This window comes from Pipistrellus hanaki, assembly GCF_964339955.1.
Source record: "Pipistrellus hanaki genome assembly, chromosome: 4".
NCBI classification, from domain to species: Eukaryota; Metazoa; Chordata; class Mammalia; order Chiroptera; family Vespertilionidae; genus Pipistrellus; species Pipistrellus hanaki.
This window is the reverse complement of record NC_140506.1, coordinates 34,427,152-34,445,315: the sequence shown is the minus strand read 5'-3', so window position 1 is coordinate 34,445,315 and position 18,164 is coordinate 34,427,152. Positions and strand designations below refer to the sequence as shown.

Sequence of the window (18,164 nt, the reverse complement as noted above, 5' to 3'; positions counted from 1 at the left end):
ACCAGGCACACTAAAACTTGGTTTCCTTTCATGGGCTGCCCTGCATCCTTCTTCCTTTCTCTTCCCCAAAATCAACACAAAATCAAATGGCCAACTCTTCTTTCAAAGGCACGCATACTCAAGATGATTCACACAGAAAGAGCAGTGGCCAGTAGGTGGTTTTCATTCATAGAAAAATTGGGAAGGGTGATGCTGATCACAGTGTTTGTGACTGTAGTCTAACCAGTAAACATTTCCTGAGTGCTTCTTCTGCTCCAGATGCTGCTCAGTGCTCACCTCAAATGTCATACATTTAACCCAAAAGTGGAAGGAGAGAGATATTAGCCAGGAAATGTGAAATTGGTTAACAGAGAAGGTGGGAGCACTAATTAAGTGAAGGCTGATAGTTGAGCCAAACAGACTAAGGAGTAGTATATCTTTTAAAGATTTTTTGTTTTAATAAGCCTGTCTCAACGGTTGTTTATTTTGATTGCTTCTGTCCCCATCTGTCAATGGCTTTCAATAGATAGAAGATACTCCACCTCTATTTTACATGGTTTATGAAGACAAAGCAATTCATAGGATTAAATGCCACCTAAGCAAAGAGGTCACAAGCCACAAGTAGAAGCATTCAGTTCTAAACTTTCTAAGTGCCCAGTCCCCAAACATGAAATCCTTCAGCACACCCATAAAAGTGTTTCACATATTCTACCCAAATTGTGTCCGTGAACCTTCTATCCCCACTGCCCTGCCTCTATCGAATATTAGCAAATGGTGAAGCAGAAATCTCAAGAAACCACAATATACCTGGATGAGGTCCCAGTGAACCAGACTATGCTGAATGGGCTACTCTGAAAGTTCTTCTGCCTGCCAGATTTGGTGACTCTGTGGTGGTCACTGAACCTGCTGGCAGTCATAAACCCCAACCCAAGTGATTAAATAGCTTCTGGTGAGTTGAAAGGTGACCTTCCTGAGGACACTGATAAGCACTCTTCACTTTGGGGTATCAAAGCCTAATATTACACTTATTGAGCATGTCAGACAGAAACAAAGAAAAACTCATAGAAAAAAAGGTAATCAAAGTACCTCATGCAATCAGTCTCCTATCAAATTCAGGCCAAAAATCCTGGCAAATCAATAAGTTAAAATTCTTTAAAAATACTGATAATGCAAAATGTTGACAAGAATGCAAAGACTTTAGATCTTTCAAGCATTGTTGATGAAGATACAACTGTAGAAATTAGTCTGTCGGTTCCTTTAAAAACTAAACATACACTTTCCATACAACCTAACAATTGCATCCCTGGACATTTATCCCATAAAAAATGAAAATATGATCACACAAAAACCTATATACCTGTTAATAGCAGCTCTATTTACAATAGTGAGCACCTGAAAGCAATAAAAATGTCCTACAATAGTTGAATGGTTAAAGTGTGGTAGATCCATATTATGGGATACTACTTATCAACAAGGATGGACAAGCTGCTGCTGCACACAACTTGGATGGATCTTCAGGACATTATGCTGAGTGAAAAAAGCCATTCTCAAAAGATCACATGCTTTGTGACTTCATTACAAAACATTTCTGAGGTGACAAAATGATAGAGGTGGAGAAGAGACTAGTGATTGCCAGGGGTTAAGGATGGGAGAGAGGAAATTGCATATAAGAATATGCCATCGTTTATCTACTCATTGGTGGGAGCTGAAGGTGCTTTCAAGTCTCTGCCATCAAAAATGCTTCAGAAATTATTCTGTATACCCATTCTGTAATCAAAGCCTCCACACAAGTTGATGGCTGATTATTCTTCCCAGTCATCCCAGCTTCCACTGAAAGCTCTGTGGCAGTTCCCTACAGAAATTCCACTGACAACTTGTCATCTATCAACTCACACTCACCACAATTTGGCCTATTTTCTTCCCCGTTTTGCCTGGGGGAAAGCTTACAATTAAATTCAGTTAGTGGTTTTGACACAATATCATCTATTTTCATTTTTAATTCTCTTCCACCCAAGTATAAATACCTTTTTAAAATTCAAGAATACACAAGGAAATATAGGCTTCTTCCAATTCAAATGAATCCAGTATATAAAAATCTGAGTGCAAACATGTTAGTGTGATTAGCAAAAGTGTTTGCCATTGAGTTTTATTAAAGAGGGCACTCTCCAGCTAAAGTATAATTTCATTCATATGTAACTTTTCCAAAACATTAATGAAAAATAGGTGTAAAGAGCCATAAAAGTCACAATTCAAAATAAAAGCAGACAACTGCATTATTATGAAAGCTAATCTCAGACCCCCCAAAAGTCATTCAGCTCATACTTGATTCACTAATCCTTGTGATATTTTTATATTATGATTCATGCAAAATGTTTTCAGTGCCTTACTAAAATATGCAGTACCCCATTTATATAACATTTTATGAGTTTAAATGTGAAAATGTGTGATTCCTGTTTGACCTACAAATATTCTTAATCTAATTTATGGGTAGCCAAGGACATTTAAATGGATTAATGCTTTAATGATGCAACTTTATTAAATCATCTGCTAAAAATAAATGCTTTAGTTATCATTTTATTTTTTTTCGGTGGATTTGTAATCTGTTCTCAAAGGAATACAAGAAGCTGAGTTGAGAATACTTTTTATGTTTATGGAATTTGTCATCTTCTTAAAATTTTATAATTTCTCAATATGCTCACTTTTTATCTAACTTTGTATTTATAGTTTTGTATTCCTTTCCTGAAAAGGAATCCTTCAAATTGCATAAGTTGCAGACCCCACAAAACCTCCATCTGTTCCTGCCTGTATATCTCACTTAGTACTTGGCACATAAAATTTGTCATGTGAATGAATGCATGCACGAATGCACTCATGGGAAGTCACCTAACATCTCTAAGTTCACTTCCTCTGCAAACTAGTAGTGTGATTCTAATAAAATAGTTAAAGTCTAAGAACATTTTGTAGAGCACAACAAGGTGTTCTAAACTGGTGGCAAAAATATTTGCCCCCAAAGACATGGAGCATAGCAACTATGAGAATTGGGAGATACTAGTACATAATGCCAGAGGGGAGTTCATGTGATATGGGTCATAGATCATCTTTCCTGAGTTAAGGGACTCTTCAAGTATCTTCTATTAGAGAAGGTAAGCTTTTCACTCCCTACTATTTATCAGAACTTTCTCATTGTTAAATTCTAATTCTCAGATAGGAACTGTCTATCCCACAAAAACTTCCTTAATTTTCGTTGCATAATTTTGACATCTTCCATATAGTACCTTCAAAGTTTAGTTAAAAATAAAACCCTAGAACATATTCCCCTGAAACCTCCCAATTTCCTGACCTTTGTGCAGATAGCCACCTCCTGCTTGGCCATCCTCCGGACTCTGAGCACCCTTAGTGCACCAAAAGCCAACATGACTGTCCCATCCCAAAATAAGGGATAGTTACATACCTGCTGGGAAAACATACACAATATGAGAGAAATGAGGAAACAATAAAACTAAATTGTGCTCCAGGATGAACCTGAAACAGTTTATTGAATGGAACTAAATAGAACTGTGTATTCATTCAACAAGTATTCACTGAGCATGGTGCTGAACTGGCACTGAAAAGTCAATGAACAGAAAAAAAATAAATCTCTGCTGTCCTGCCTGGTATTTACAAGCTTAACAGATGAAACATTAAAACAAAACCCTCTCAAATAAAAGTAGAGTGCCTAGAGGACCTTGAGAGGAAAAAAGTATGACATTTATGAAGAAGTGAGAGGAGGAGAGTATGGCTAGAGCTTATGATGCAAAGAGTTTATCCAATGTCACAGGTGTGCCCAAGCATCTTTAGCATCAGACGTTTTGTCAATAGGGCCCTCCCTCACAATGACCACAGCCATTATCTGGAGTGCTCTTATGAAGGATCAGAGAGCAAGCTTGCCTCCCAGTCAATGATTCTGCAGAAATTCAATCAGCAAAAATTTACTGAAAGTCTACAGTGCACTGAACATTACACTACGTATTTTTAAAAATATACTTTTAATGGTTTTAGAGAGGAAAGGAGAGGGAGAGAGAGATAGAAACATCAATGATGAGAGAGAACCATTGATTGGCTGCCTCCTACATGCCTCCTACTGGGGATGGAGCCTAGTGTGCTATGACCAGGTATGTGCTATGACCAGGAATCCAACCATGACCTCCTGGTTCATAGTCTGATGCTCAATCACTGAACCATACCGGCTGGCTACACCAGGTATTTTGATATAACAAAGGGTAACACTTTGTGTCCATGGGACTGTTACAGAATACATGAGAGCACCCTGGACTGATCGGTGGTTAAATTCCAAGTTCCAACATAATTCAGCTGAATGGCCAACCTCACTATGCCAATCACAGTTCTTGGCCCAAATAGATAAATGCTGATGAAGGAATACCAACCAATTCTTTGAACCTCAATTTTATTATCTATAAATTGAGGCTAATTCCTACCTCACAGGGTTGTTTTTTTTTAACATTAAATGAGGAATCAATAAAGAGTATACTGTACTGTACAGTGTTTAGCATATGACAGATTTATTAGAAATGTTTCATGTTCAAGCTATTTCATTGGACCCAGGTGTTTACTTTGCTCCAAATGGTTTTGTCCTACTAAAATGTGCATGCTGTTATTACTAAATGGCATTTTAATTTTTAAATTATAATCCATTTTTTAAAGCAGGAAGCTGTTACCCTCTTTGAATTATCCTTGGCTTTGGAAAGCCCAGCCCTTCATCCCACAGGCTATTCCCAAGACACAACGGGGTAGAACTACATCCTGATTGTTGCTAAGCAGATTTCAAAATGATGAACTAACCCATAAAGTGTAATCAAGCCTTAGAAAATTGCCAAGGAAATACCAAATGCACAGCTTTCCAGTGTCATAAACTAGATACAACCTGCTGTCCCATTCCTACCTTAGCAACAGGCCTGATTATGGAACTAGAGCATCTTGGGAAGAGTCCTGCAGATAAGAGAAGAAAGCCTACTAATGTAGAGACATGAATGGCTACAAAATAAGAGATGAATGTAGGGGGGCAACCAATATTGAACGGGGAGAATAAAGTGTTTCCAAAATCTGAGAATATGGCAACTCTGAGGATGCTAAAGGCAGAGATCCAAAGATAAATTAGGATACTGGCAGAGGAGAGAAAAGAGACAGCCATGTCTGTCAACACATCTTGATGACTGATCAACTACAGAGAATAAAGAAATGGAGCAATTATGAAAACACATATCCAAACCCGGGTTGCCTGGGAGAATGGTGGTATGGTAACCAGCACCAGGAAATTAGGGAAGGGGTTGCTTTAGAAGAGAACTTTTTTTTAATTTAGCAGTCTGGACTTAAAGCTAAGGCTGGATAATTGAATAGAAAGCAAATAGACCAGCTGGAAACCAAAGATGCCGCATGGACAGAGGTCAGGAGGCGAGCCTTCAAGGAGGAGCCATGGTTGAAACAAGGAGAGATGAGCTCTCCTAGAAAGAGGAGAAAGGAGTGGGCCCTGGGGAACACCCACGTACGCCGAGAAGAAAGCTCAATAGACAAAGAAAGAACTCAAAGAGAACCAGCAGAGTTGCAGGACACCAAAAGTACATTTTAAAATAAGAAATCAGATCAGACAGCTTCCCCGCTAGACTCCCCCTAATTTCTCAGTTCATTACCTTGGCCACAAAGTTTTCCATGATCTAGCTTTGCCCACCTCTGGGACCTGTCTCCTCTCTCATGATGCGCTGGCCACATTGGCCTTTTGCTGCCCCTCAAATACATTAAGTTTATTCCTACTTTAGGGCCTTTGTTTCTTATCCTTCTTCTATAATAGAAAGCTCTCCAGGGATCTTGACTCCCACTCTATAGAATTACTCTCTCCCACACATTCTCTACCATATCACACTGTTGTACTCTCCTAAAATATACCACTATCTGAAGTCCTTCTGTTTTTATTTGTGTACCTATGTTATTGTCCATCTCTCCATTCTCAAGTGGGTTCTGGGAGAATGGGGTCCTAGAACCTTGTCTGTTTCCATCTTGGCTATATCCTTAGTGCTTGGAATAGTACAATGCAACTAAAGGATTTAAGAAAAAGACACCTTGGATTGAGCAAGAGCAAAATAAGTGATGTAACCTTCATGAAATAGAACAAGGTAAAGCCGGACTGCATTAAATTATGGAGATGAAAAGGATGCAGGAATTAGAAATAAATTATTCAGCACACACACACACAGCCTTGGGGATGAGCAGAAGAAATTGTTGATAATGCATAACTATATGTCACACCTTTCATGAAAGCTGCCTTTATAGAATTCTATATAATAAAACCCTAAAATGCAAATTGATCAAATGGCGGAACGACCAGTCACTATGATGCACACTGACCACCAGGGGCAAACATTCAACGCAGGAGCTGCCCCCTGGTGGTCAGTGTGCTCCCACAGGGGAGAGCGCCACTCAGCCAGAAGCCGAGCTCACAGCTGGCGAGTGCAGCAGCAGTGGTGGAGGCTCTCCCACCTCCTCTGCAGTTAGGCAATAAGGAACAAGGGGTCCTGGACTGCAAGAGCCCTGGACTTTGAGAGGCATGTCTGACTGCCAGCCTAGGCCCAATTTCCAAGAGGATCTGGCCTAAGCCGGCAGGAGGACATCCCCCAATGGGTCCCAGACTGGGACTGTGAGGGCGCAGGCTGGGCTGAGGGACCCTCCCTCCCCAACACCCAAGTACATGAATCTCATGCACCGGGCCTCTAGTGTGTTAATAAAACATTTTCACTGGATCACATCTTATTTCTTCTACAGCTCTCCCAGACAAAAATCTGACCTATACCCACCATGCCTAAAATTCTTGCTTAAGATGGTAATATTTTTTTTAACTCAAATAGAACAAATGTCAGTTACTTCAAGTTCTGTGTTTAAAAAAAAAAAAATACAGGATTACATATTACCCAAAACTGTGTGACTGTCACTGAAATCTGGGAAGCGGGACAATAAGATATTAAGAACACTTGGTACTTCTATACCCACAGCCCCCAGGCACAAAGGAATTCCTTTAAAGATGGATACTGGGCTCATGCTGCCTGCGGTTTCCTGGAGCTGTACATTTTCCCCTCAGGCCTTTTGTCAGGAGTCTATGGTCTCGTTGGTAACTGTAGAAGGGGACACTATAAAGTGCCATTGTGTTGAGAGGAAGAGGTACAGTTTTTTTAAGATTCTGGACAGGTTTGAAGTCAGTGGAGGGTTTATATAACATCTCTAAGTCCGAGGTTTTGTTCAAGTCTGAGAAGTGGTTTTTCCCCTCTGTTCCTGCCAGAACCATCAAGCAATCTCTGGCAGCAGCGAAGGAGCTCAGACTTCCCAGGAGCTGACATCTGGCGGCTGCTGACCAAGCAGCGTGAAGGAGCTCCCATGGTTCTCCTGCTCTGTGGCTAGAGCATGCCATGTTTTTGAGGTTCATTTGCCCCCTCAACAGAAAAAAAGGAGAAAAGGCAAAAAGGTAAAAGCAAAACCAGGCAGAGACAGTAGAAAAGGGTCAAGGTAAGTGAGCAGAAAGCAAGAGCCACCAAGAAGAGCCAGCTTCAGCCAGCCCAGCTTGCACAATGGAAACCTCCCAGCAGGTGGCAATTAGTTGAGTTGCACAGGCCGCTCTTTTTTTAAGTTGAGACATGGTTAATGTTGATATAATATGCTAAAAACAAATTTGCACAAAGTAAACTTGTGATCTGCAAGTTTATTTCAGGTAAAAGCCCCTCCTGATTCCATTCTCAAAACCATAATTATCGACATGTATTTAAACCTTTACCCACACCCTCTGACACCTGAGTTAATAAAATTTCCACTCACTTGAGCTGGAGAACTTGATGGGGAAAATGATCATCAAGTCATTGGGCCCAGAATTTTGGTGAGCAAATGAGCTTTAGAGGGTCAGGGCTTGCTCAGACTTAGTTGCAGGCAGCATCCTCTACCAGGACAAATAATGTGAAACAAATGAGAGACTTTAAGGTCCAGGGTGGCAGCATTCTTTATGTTGTAAAGCTCAGGGGACAGTGCAGGGCAGGAAAGGACAAAATGACATCCTTGAGTAACTGGCCAATGGGAAATTGACCAGGTACTCAAGAGTGTTGTGATGCCAGCACAATGGAGAAAGTCATTTTCATTAACCAGTGAAGATGGCGAAACCCCAGGCTCATTGTGGGATCTACTAATCACTTTCTGTACAAAAAAAAAATAAAAAATCTATATACATCCATCCAACCATCTGACCGAATGACCAGCCAGTACATATGACATCACTGGCAATTTAAAAATAAAATTTAATTCACACATGCGTGATACATATAAAGCTCTTGCTGGCACCAATTGCACATGTGTATTTTGATCTGTCATTGTTGATTGTGAATTTGATTGACACTTCTATTATAGAGAAAGGGCGAATAGCGATATTAAAATATTCCTTCTAATTAATTTCCTTTCAATGTGCATGAATCCATGCACTGGCCACTAGTAAATAATAAATGTACGGCTTCTAACAGCATTTAAAAATCCTGAGTGTCAAACCAGCTGAGTTAACTTGATCAAATAAGTCACTGCTTCTGGAAACCTTCATTTCCGCATCTGCAAAGGTCTGAAGGTATGATCACGTACTAATACCCTGAGCTGACGGCCAAGAGTGGCCGTCACAGGGGCCTATCGGGGACGCACAACCACAGCAGAGAAGGGCAGCAGCTGGAGAACAGGATTTCCTTCAACAGGAACCAGAAGCCGGAGAGATTTGCAGGAATCAGGAAGGAGGCGTCTGCCAGGTGAACACAGAACAAAGCCACTCAGTCACTTACCGCCTCAATAGGAAGCTGCCTCTCTGGGCTAGGAAACCGGCTGGGAACCTGTCCTTGGGCCCTCTCCCCAGAAGGCTGGGACTATGAGGAGTGCCCTTGGCCGAGGATTCAAGAAAACCATGCCAAGCCCCAGAAATAGAAGAGGTTGAATGGGAGAGTTTAGCACAGCTACTGAAAGTGCTAGTCGGCTCCCTAAACATCAGACTGAGCCTTCAGTTCATATATACAATGAGCCCAGCAGCAACCAATATTCTCGGGACCAAACAGCAGGAGACTGTGACTCAGAATAAAAGAATAATATAAACATAAAAATGTTCAGGGAATCGGGGAAAACAGCTCAGATCCAGCTGGCAACAAGCTACTGAAGTGAAAACTCCTCTGCCCACGTGGTTACACAATTTGCAGTTTCCAGAGAAAGAAATGATCATACTGGTCTCAGGCAGTTGCTACAATTAACACCCCTGACGGGTGGAAGAGAGCGAGGACCCACCAGCAAGGGTTCACAGACACACCCTGTGCAGATGTTATAAAATCTCCACGGATTCAGTGCTTATATTCACCAGAACTTGTGAGATAGCAGAAATGAAACGCCATGGAGGGCGGGGAGAGGTTAAATAAAGCAAGATACTTTTTTGGGGGACTTTTATGAAGTTAATAACACAAAATTCAAAAAGGATAGGAAATGATGCATAGAATTTCAGGTGATCTTTAACTTTCTTCTTAACAATTTTATTTCTTTTCAATAATGAGTATTCTTTAAATAATCACTTAACATAAAACTATTCCAATTGACAAAAAAAAAGGGGTGGGGAAGCCTTGGAAAGCAACAATTTCCTAAGAAAGAACTCCTCTGTTTTAGTCACAGCAGTTCTGAACTGATCTCAGAGAGAATCATGGATTGGCTGCCTCCTGCACATCCCTACTGGGGACTGAGCCCACAACCCACACATATGCCCTGACTGGGACCTGAGCAGTGACCTCTCGGTTCATAGATAGACATTCAACCACTGAGCTCTGCCAGTCAGGCAAAGACTGTATCTTTTCTATTGTGAAAAAAATAGCTTGGCCCTCCAGAACTACTCATTTTTGCCCCTTGGAGTACAGATACAGGAAGCTGCTCGGAGGCTGAAAATTGGATTTGCAGTGTTCACATCCTTAAAGTTTGCAGATCGATACTATAAAACTCCTGGCTACCAATCTTTTCAATCCCTGCTTCTTCTCTAATTTATCAGAGTGCAGTGTTCTCTTCTCCCGCAATAGCAACGCAGTGGATCATCACAGTTCATTTTCGAAGTTTGAGTGAGTCTGGGGCTGAGTTCAGGAATATCCCTGCATCCCCCATATTAAGATAGAGTCTCTTTCCTGAAGACAAGCAAACAAAAATATTTGCCAAAAAACGTGAGGGGGGAAAAATGTTTGCCATAAAAAGCCAAAAAATTAAACAAAATATCACCGATAGGACCCATCTGAATGAGGTGCTTTTTTTGAAGGGAAAATAGAAGTTGGGGAATAATTTCTAACAAGTTTTTTTTTTTTACTTCATGACCTCTGTTCTAAAAATGTGATTTAATCCTCTTTGAGATAAATCTTGTAGTTTATATTTTTAAAGCCTATCTTACTGAGACTTTCCAATTCATTACCATACAATTATTATGCTTAATAGTTTTTTAATTTTAAGATATCATCTCAATGTTATAACTCCTTACAATTTCTAGTTTTGTTTGGGTCCTACCTAAATTATGTTCTTTCCAGTGTTATGTTAATTTGTTTTTACAAAGGAACCCGTTAGAACAACGAAATGGGATTGGTAGAAGTACTTGAAAGCATCAAAATTAAGAGATCCAATGTCAAATAAGAAAACACATCATCTAAATAAATGCAAAAGAACCTTCGATAAAATTCTACACAAATATAGATAAAATTCTGGAAGAAAAAAATGAAAGTAAATAATGCTTATAATCGATGACAGGGTTAAACATAGTTTTAATTTCTTCTTTTTGCTTTTTTTAAATAAAATATGAATATAAATATGAATTTTTCAATAGTAAGGATTTATAAACCAGATTGTAGTAAGCTGGGAGAAACTAGACGTGCATATTTATTCAACCTCCGAGGGCCATGGGCAGACAGGAGGCTTGCATCAAGATACAGGAACCAGTTGCTGCACACAGCCTTTGTGTCTGGTCTGTTTACATATTAATTATTCAACAGAATTGGTTTAAGTCTTGTTTTCATTATAATATAACCCTCACTGACCTCCTTACTGATGAGGCCAAATGGTCAAATTGGCTTAGGTCAATCTATAATAATATTGGCATAAAATGTTAAGTGAAAAAAATCAGGTTACAACCTATATATAATTAGAGTCAGTTATGTACATATAAAATATACACAATTAATATAAGATGCCATCAGTTATAATATGCATTTTATATGCCACTAGAAGAAAAACTGCCCTTTTTTATGTTAGAATTTTGTTTTGACTTATATAGATTTCATCATGTATCATGCTGCTGGTTCCATGTCTTTGTATACACACAGTAACTTGCCTTTTAATACCAAACCATGGTGAAGTAATTTTGGAAGCAATTAACTCATGTTGTGCCAGCAAAGTGCATAACTATTCTGAAGTGAGAATAATATAAACCATGCGACCAAGGTCACACATGCTTAGGTAATAACAGCTACATCATGACTTCTGCCAGGTTGCACAGTGTAGGAGATCTCAATTTCACAGATATAAAAATAAGGAAAAAAAATGTGCTTTAGAATTAATAAAATATACTAATGTGTGTTTTTTTGTTTGTTATTTAAATATATTTTTATTGATTTCAGAAAGGAAGGGAGAGGGAGAGAGAGAAAGACAGAAACATCAATGATGAGATTGAATCTTTGATAGGCTGCCTCCTACATGCCCCTTACTAGGGATCGAGTCTGAAACCTGGGCATATGCCCTGACCAGAACAGAACCCGGACCTCCTGGTTCATAGGTCAATGCTCAACCACTGAGCCAAACTGGCCAGGCTGGTTGGTTGATTTTTAATGGCTTTCATTTGAAGAGTCTACCTTAATGGCTAAGGGCAAGATTTCATTGGCTTCCACTCCAGGCTATTTCTGGTGCTCTGACCAAGGAGCCCTTCTGAAGAGAGCCCTTGCTGCCTTAGTCCCACTTATGAGTTTTGATGGCTATTGTACCTTCTTTCTGCACAAACATTCTGGGGTTAATAGGTTTTTATCTACCTAAGTTAACCACCACAAAGAGCAGCCATCATAGGAACACCACCCAGCATTCTAGAAACCTGGGTATAAACAGGCTGTGGCACTGCTATGCACTCACATGCCTCAATAATCCTCTATATATCTAAAAGGCTAAGTGACCATCCGACTGCCCAACTGACCATCCAACCAACCGACCGGCCAGTACATACAACGCATACTGGCAATTTAAAAATAAATGTTGACTTGCGCATGGGCGATGCATATAAAGGTCTCACTGGTGCCAATCACACACATGTGTTTTGATCTGTCATTGTCAATCATGAATTTGGTTGACACTTCTATTATAAAGAAAGGGCAAATAACAATATTAAAATATATTTTCTAATTAATTTCCTTTTAATGTGCATGAGTCCATGCTCCAGGCCACTAGTTAGCTATAAGCCAGTTTACTTGCTGCCTATATCATTCCTGGGGATCAAATCCACAACCCAGGCATGTGCCCTTGATCAGATTTGAACCCAGGACCCTACAGTCTGTAGGCCAATGCTCTATTCACTGAGCAAAACTGGCTAGGGCAATAAAATATTTTAATATTTTAACATATCATTATTTATAGGGGGCGAGATTATGAGTGATTTATTTTCTTAACACTAAGTTATTTTTCATTTTATTCCAATCAGTATATATTATATGACAGTTAGGAAAAAAATGTTTGTTTGGTCTTTTTAACTCTCTTTTCTCCTTAGGCAACGTTAACTGACTCTTCCCTAGTCTGGTCATAATCTATAGGACTAAATTCAATATAGCTACACCAGTATGTTGACCAATCACAAGGTTTTCTACCAGGATTAGGTTTGTGGATTTGTTTATTTGGTTTTAGGTAGGGAAGCAGAGTGGAATGAATACAACTGAGGAGGAAGCAAGTACAAAATAAATAATTAAATAAAACTTGGGGTACTTTACAATTTCGCATTTGAGCAGTCTTTTTTTAAATCTTTAATTATGGCTGGGCCAAGCCTAACTGTCTATAGACACATTTTTTTTCATATATTTTATTGATTTTTTACAGAGAGGAAAGGAGAGGAATAGAAAGTTAGAAACATCGAAGAGAGAGGGACATCGATCAGCTGCCTCCTGCACACCTCCTACTGGGGATGTGCCTGCAACCATGGTACATGGAATCGAACCAGGGACCGTTCAGTCTGCAGGCCGACGCTCTATGCACTGAGCCAAACCAGTCTTGGCTATAGACACATTTTATGACCTGCAAATCACAACCTAAAGAGAATACTATAGACTATTGGGTAACCCAGGAATGGGGGGGCAGAGGGGGTATTATTTTGGCATCCATTTATTTGATCACTTAGTGTTTCTTCAGAGAATACAGTGGGATACATGTAAGAGTGGAGAAGGATTGAGAGAGAGGGTATTAAAGTGTGACATGAGAAAGTAGATTAATATATTTTAATTGACTAAGGGTTCTGATTAAACTTGTTCCAATTCCTTGATATTGTTCTATTAAGGATTAATCTGAACTGAGGTCAGATTCTTTATGCTAGATCCTGTACTCTTGCTGTATTCCATGAGAGAATAACTCAAAGGCCATCTGAAAAAGCAGCCCTCCTACACACATCCCTCCTCACACCCCATCAACACAGGTTCCAAGAAAAGAGGTTTTGCTTGAAAAGGGAAGATGGAGAGAAGGAAACCATCTGCCATTTTGTAAGACTAGACAATCACATCTCTTCCCTATTACACCCAGTATCTGTTCTCAACAACAGAATCCTCCCTCAACCCAGAAGGCACCTTGACCAGGAATCTCATGGGGAAACTCTGTCACCCGATCCCCCACTTAATCTATGTATATATCCCAGCACTTTTCCTTTGAATTTCTATTTCATGCTTTTAACTGACACAATTATCACTGAACATTTCCCCCCAAAAAAACACACACGGAACACGTTCTTGGCTGTTATCAGGATATTATCATAAAACAATATGTTCAAAAATTATCTATAGGAATGAATTGAGTATTTTTTAGCCCAGAACTAATAGTTTTTAAAAAGTTACTTGGGGAGCCAAAACCGGTTTGGCTCAGAGGTAGAGCGTCAGTCTGCGGAATGAAAGGTCCCAGGTTCGATTCCAGTCAAGGGCATGTACCTCGGTTGCAGGCACATCCCCAGTAGGGGGTGTGCAAGAGGCAGCTGATCGATGATTCTCTCATCGATGTTTCTAACTCTCTGTCCCTCTCTCTTCCTCTCTGTAAAAAATCAATAAAATATATATATATATATATATATATATATATATATATATATATTTTTTTTTTTTTTTTTAAAGTCCCAATTTAAAAAAAAAAAAAAGTTACTTGGGGAAACATAATTAAAACCCAGACTTGGAAACCAGGAGCCAACTAGTTTTAAAAGGCTTCATGCAAATAAACCAGACAGTGGCACTGTGTGTTGTTTTTCAAAAGCCTCAGCTCAATAATGAGCAAAGCCTTTCTCCCCACTTCAGTCACATGGGTCTCAAGTCTAAGAAAGGGCCACTTAAACCTGAAGCCCAATGCTTAGGAACTTACATAGAGAGGTACTTCACTGCAGCTCAGCTCCATGGCTTCCGCATCTGCAAACAAGAAGAAGAGCGTTTATTGCAGGAGTCCTCATTTAGCCAACCAACAGAGCTGTGTCCTGGCCTTCAGGCATCCACATTGCCGAAGGAGGAGTGACTGACTCATTAGACAGAAAAATTTCAGACACAAAATTATAAAAATACAGAAAAAAGATTTTACCTGTATAAAACAGAACCTCTTTCTTATTTTGTATTAATTTCCACACATAAGGAAATCTATCACCCTTGACATTATCCCACTGACTGCTCCCAAAATGGAAATTATATTTCAGAAAGACAATAAAAGTCAAAATAAGCAGGTTGAAAGTTTCACCTTAATTAATCGCTTGGATCACAGGTTTCCCTGAGGTCAGAACCCACTTTTGGCGGAACAAGGCAAACCTGAGAGAGGGCCAGACATTTCAGTCTGGGGGAATGCAGACCCCTGTCATGCCAACCCACTTCTTCCCCAGCATGCATCTCATCTGCCTCTCAGTGTGCCTGCCCCTGACACCCACACCCAGAAACCAGCTTCCAGCTTAGAAGAAAAGGAGCCAGCATCATTCAAAAGGGGTTAAATAGGTATAAACTTCCAGTTATAAAATAAGTTATGGAAATGTGATGTATAGCATAGAAACTATCTATAATAATAAAAACGTAATATGCAAATCGACCAAACTACAGAACGGCAGGACGAACATCCGGACAACCTTCCGGAAGACCATGCTATGACACACACTGGTGCCAGGCCAGCCAAGGTGGGTGCGATGCGATTAGTCAGGGGGCCCCCGCCATTGCCCCAATCACCCCAGGTCATCTCTGCACAATGATCCATCACCTCAAAGAGGAAGTCTCAAACTACCTAACTGGCAGCCCTGGGAGGCGTGACCTCCCTCTGTGGGGCTATCTATCTGGGGGCCTTGCGATCAATCGCCCCGCAGAGGGAGGCCCAGACCACCAGCCAGTGATGCTGTGGTGGGTGTGTGGGGCCAGCCAGTGATCACCCTGCAGAGGGAGGCACAGGCCAGCCAAGGGATCACACCTCAGGCCTGTCACACGCAGAGGGAGGCCACTGGTAGTGAGGGAGGGACAGGCAGCACTGTACAGATGGCAAGCAGTAGCAGCAGCACGGGGGGGAGAGGGAGGACAGCTGCTACCCAAGGGGTCCTGGATTTCAAGAGGGCTCAGGCCGGCCTGAGGGACACCACCACCACCACCCCATGTACGAATTTCATGCACCAGGCCTCTAGTAGTTAATAATACTATATTGCATAGTTAAAAGTTTCTAAGAAAATAGATTGCAAAATTTCTCATTACAAGAAAAATTCTGTCACTATCTATGGTGACAGATGTTAACTAGCTTTATTGTGGTGAACACTTTGCAATATATACAAATATTAAATCATCATATTGTACACCTGAAACTAATAAGATGTTGCATTCAATTATAGATCACTTAAAACTAGATGAGTCGAGCCAGTGTTTCTCAGTGATTAAGCGTCAACCTATGAGTCAGGAGGTCACAGTTTGATTCCCAGCAAGGGCACATGCCCAGGTTATGGGCTTGATCCCCAATAGGGAGTGTGCAGGAGACAGCCAATCGATGATTCTTTCTCATCATTGATGTTTCCATCTCTCCCTTCCTCGCCTTTCCTCTCTAAAATCAATAAAAATATATTTTTTAAAAAGTAGGAGTGGTGGGTTCATTGAACACTACTATGAACCCAGCCCTCAAGGAGCTCACAGCTGAACAAAAGCCCTAAAGATTGGGAGAAGGTGAAGCGTGGGCTGCAGGAGAATTCTGAATGGAGCAGACAGGGCCTCTCCCCAACATCCTCTCGTCCCCGCCCACCCCACAGAGAACAGAAGTGGGACAGGGTTCTGTTCACTAGGCCAACTCTGGCTCTGGTTCCTGGGCCACAGCCCAGCTGCAGTACTTTGGGGCCTTCTCTTAAGAAGGTAGGCACACAGAAATCCAAATGGTGACATTTGGTATAGCAATCCCCAGAGAACAAAATTGACCAGGAGGAAAATACAAAAAGTCCTGTATTATTTTTTATAAAATCCATTATCTATATACTGGCACTGGCATCCTCCTAGGTCACAAGTGACATTTCATGGGTCATCCTGAAAGAAGACTAAGGGTCTCACAAACCCAAAGGGTTGGCAATGGAACCCTTCCTTGGCCCTCATTTTCAAAATGTTGTACCCTGTGTATAGCCACTTACATGGGCTTATGGATGATAATCATCGATTTTTAATGAAACTAACCTCACATATTGGATGAATGGCTTAGGAAGTCCAGGAAAGAAACTTCAAATTAAATATAATACTAACAAGAATATGACAAAACTGAGACTCTCATTTCTATTATGAATTGTTTGTCACTATTGAAATATAAATGATGACTAACCCAAGAGCAATGACAAGTAGATCTCACCAAAATTAAAAATTATAAAGAGGGCACTTAAAATATGAATGTATACCTGCTACCACATACCATGACCCTTTACCCTAGATGTACGCTATGCCTCAAGAGATTAACAATATTTTCACTTGCGTTTATAGTCAAGCCATACACAATTCCAATCCTTCACATTTCACTCAACTTGATAAAATTATAAGAACACTGAACATTTCTAGTTGGCAGCATAAGAAATGCATTCTAGCCCTGGCCAGTGTGGCTCAGTTGGTTGGGCATCATCCATGTACCAAAAGGCTGCAGGTTAGATTCCCAATCAGGACACATGCCCCGGTTGTTGGCTTGATCCCTGGTTGAAGACCTGCAGGAAGCAGCTGATCAATGTTACGTTTTCACACTGATGTTTCTCTCTCTCCTCCCTTTCTCTCTCTCTCTAAAAATCAATAAGCTTTTTTAAAAAATTAAAATGGTTTTTAAAAGGAGTAAAATTTTTTAAAAAATACTTTCTACAGTAAATGCACTGATTATAAAAAGACTGAAATAATATACAGACAAAAATAAAGCAACAGCCGGGACCGGTTTGGCTCAGTGGATAGAGCGTCGGCCTGCAGACTGAAAGGTCCCGGGTTCGATTCCGGTCCAGGGCATGTACCTTGGTTGCGGGCGCATCCCCAGTAGGGGGTGTGCAAGAGGCAGCTGATCGATGATTCTCTCTCATTGATGTTTCTAACTCTCTATCCCTCTCTCTTCCTCTCTGTGAAAAATCAATAAAATATATTTTAAAAAAAAAAAAAAAATTTTAAAAAAAATAAAAAATAAAAAAAATAAAGCAACAAATTAACATGCATTCCTTTGTGAGCAAAACTTTGAAGACTTCAATGTTTAAGAAGTATATTAAAACAAGTTAAGCTGTGTGGGAGGCTTACCATACACTTATTTACTATATGAAAGTATACATGTTTTTCATAACTCAACATGTGATGTTTGTTAGATTTTGTCTGATAATAAAGTACATCAAAAGGATACCACTTTTGAGGAGAAATCTGAAGACGTATTCTGATGAGTAAAACCCCCTGTCAAAACTTCCTAGT

The 18,164-nt window shown here is 40.2% G+C and overlaps 1 protein-coding gene across 3 annotated transcripts in view; it reads right to left on the bottom strand.

Annotated features, from left to right (window-relative positions):
* Positions 1-18,164, bottom strand: part of ARHGEF28 (Rho guanine nucleotide exchange factor 28) — a 240,885-nt gene that overhangs the window by 181,662 nt on the left and 41,059 nt on the right. For 2 of the 3 annotated variants that reach the window (XM_084880890.1, XM_084880888.1), the window contains one exon: positions 14,623-14,666. In XM_084880890.1, coding sequence (XP_084737016.1) covers positions 14,623-14,655 — 33 coding nt within the window. In that variant the 5' untranslated portion in view covers positions 14,656-14,666. Of the gene's footprint in view, positions 1-8,637; positions 8,656-14,622; positions 14,667-18,164 lie in introns of those variants that run through there. The other variant, XM_084880889.1, reaches the window with a different exon arrangement.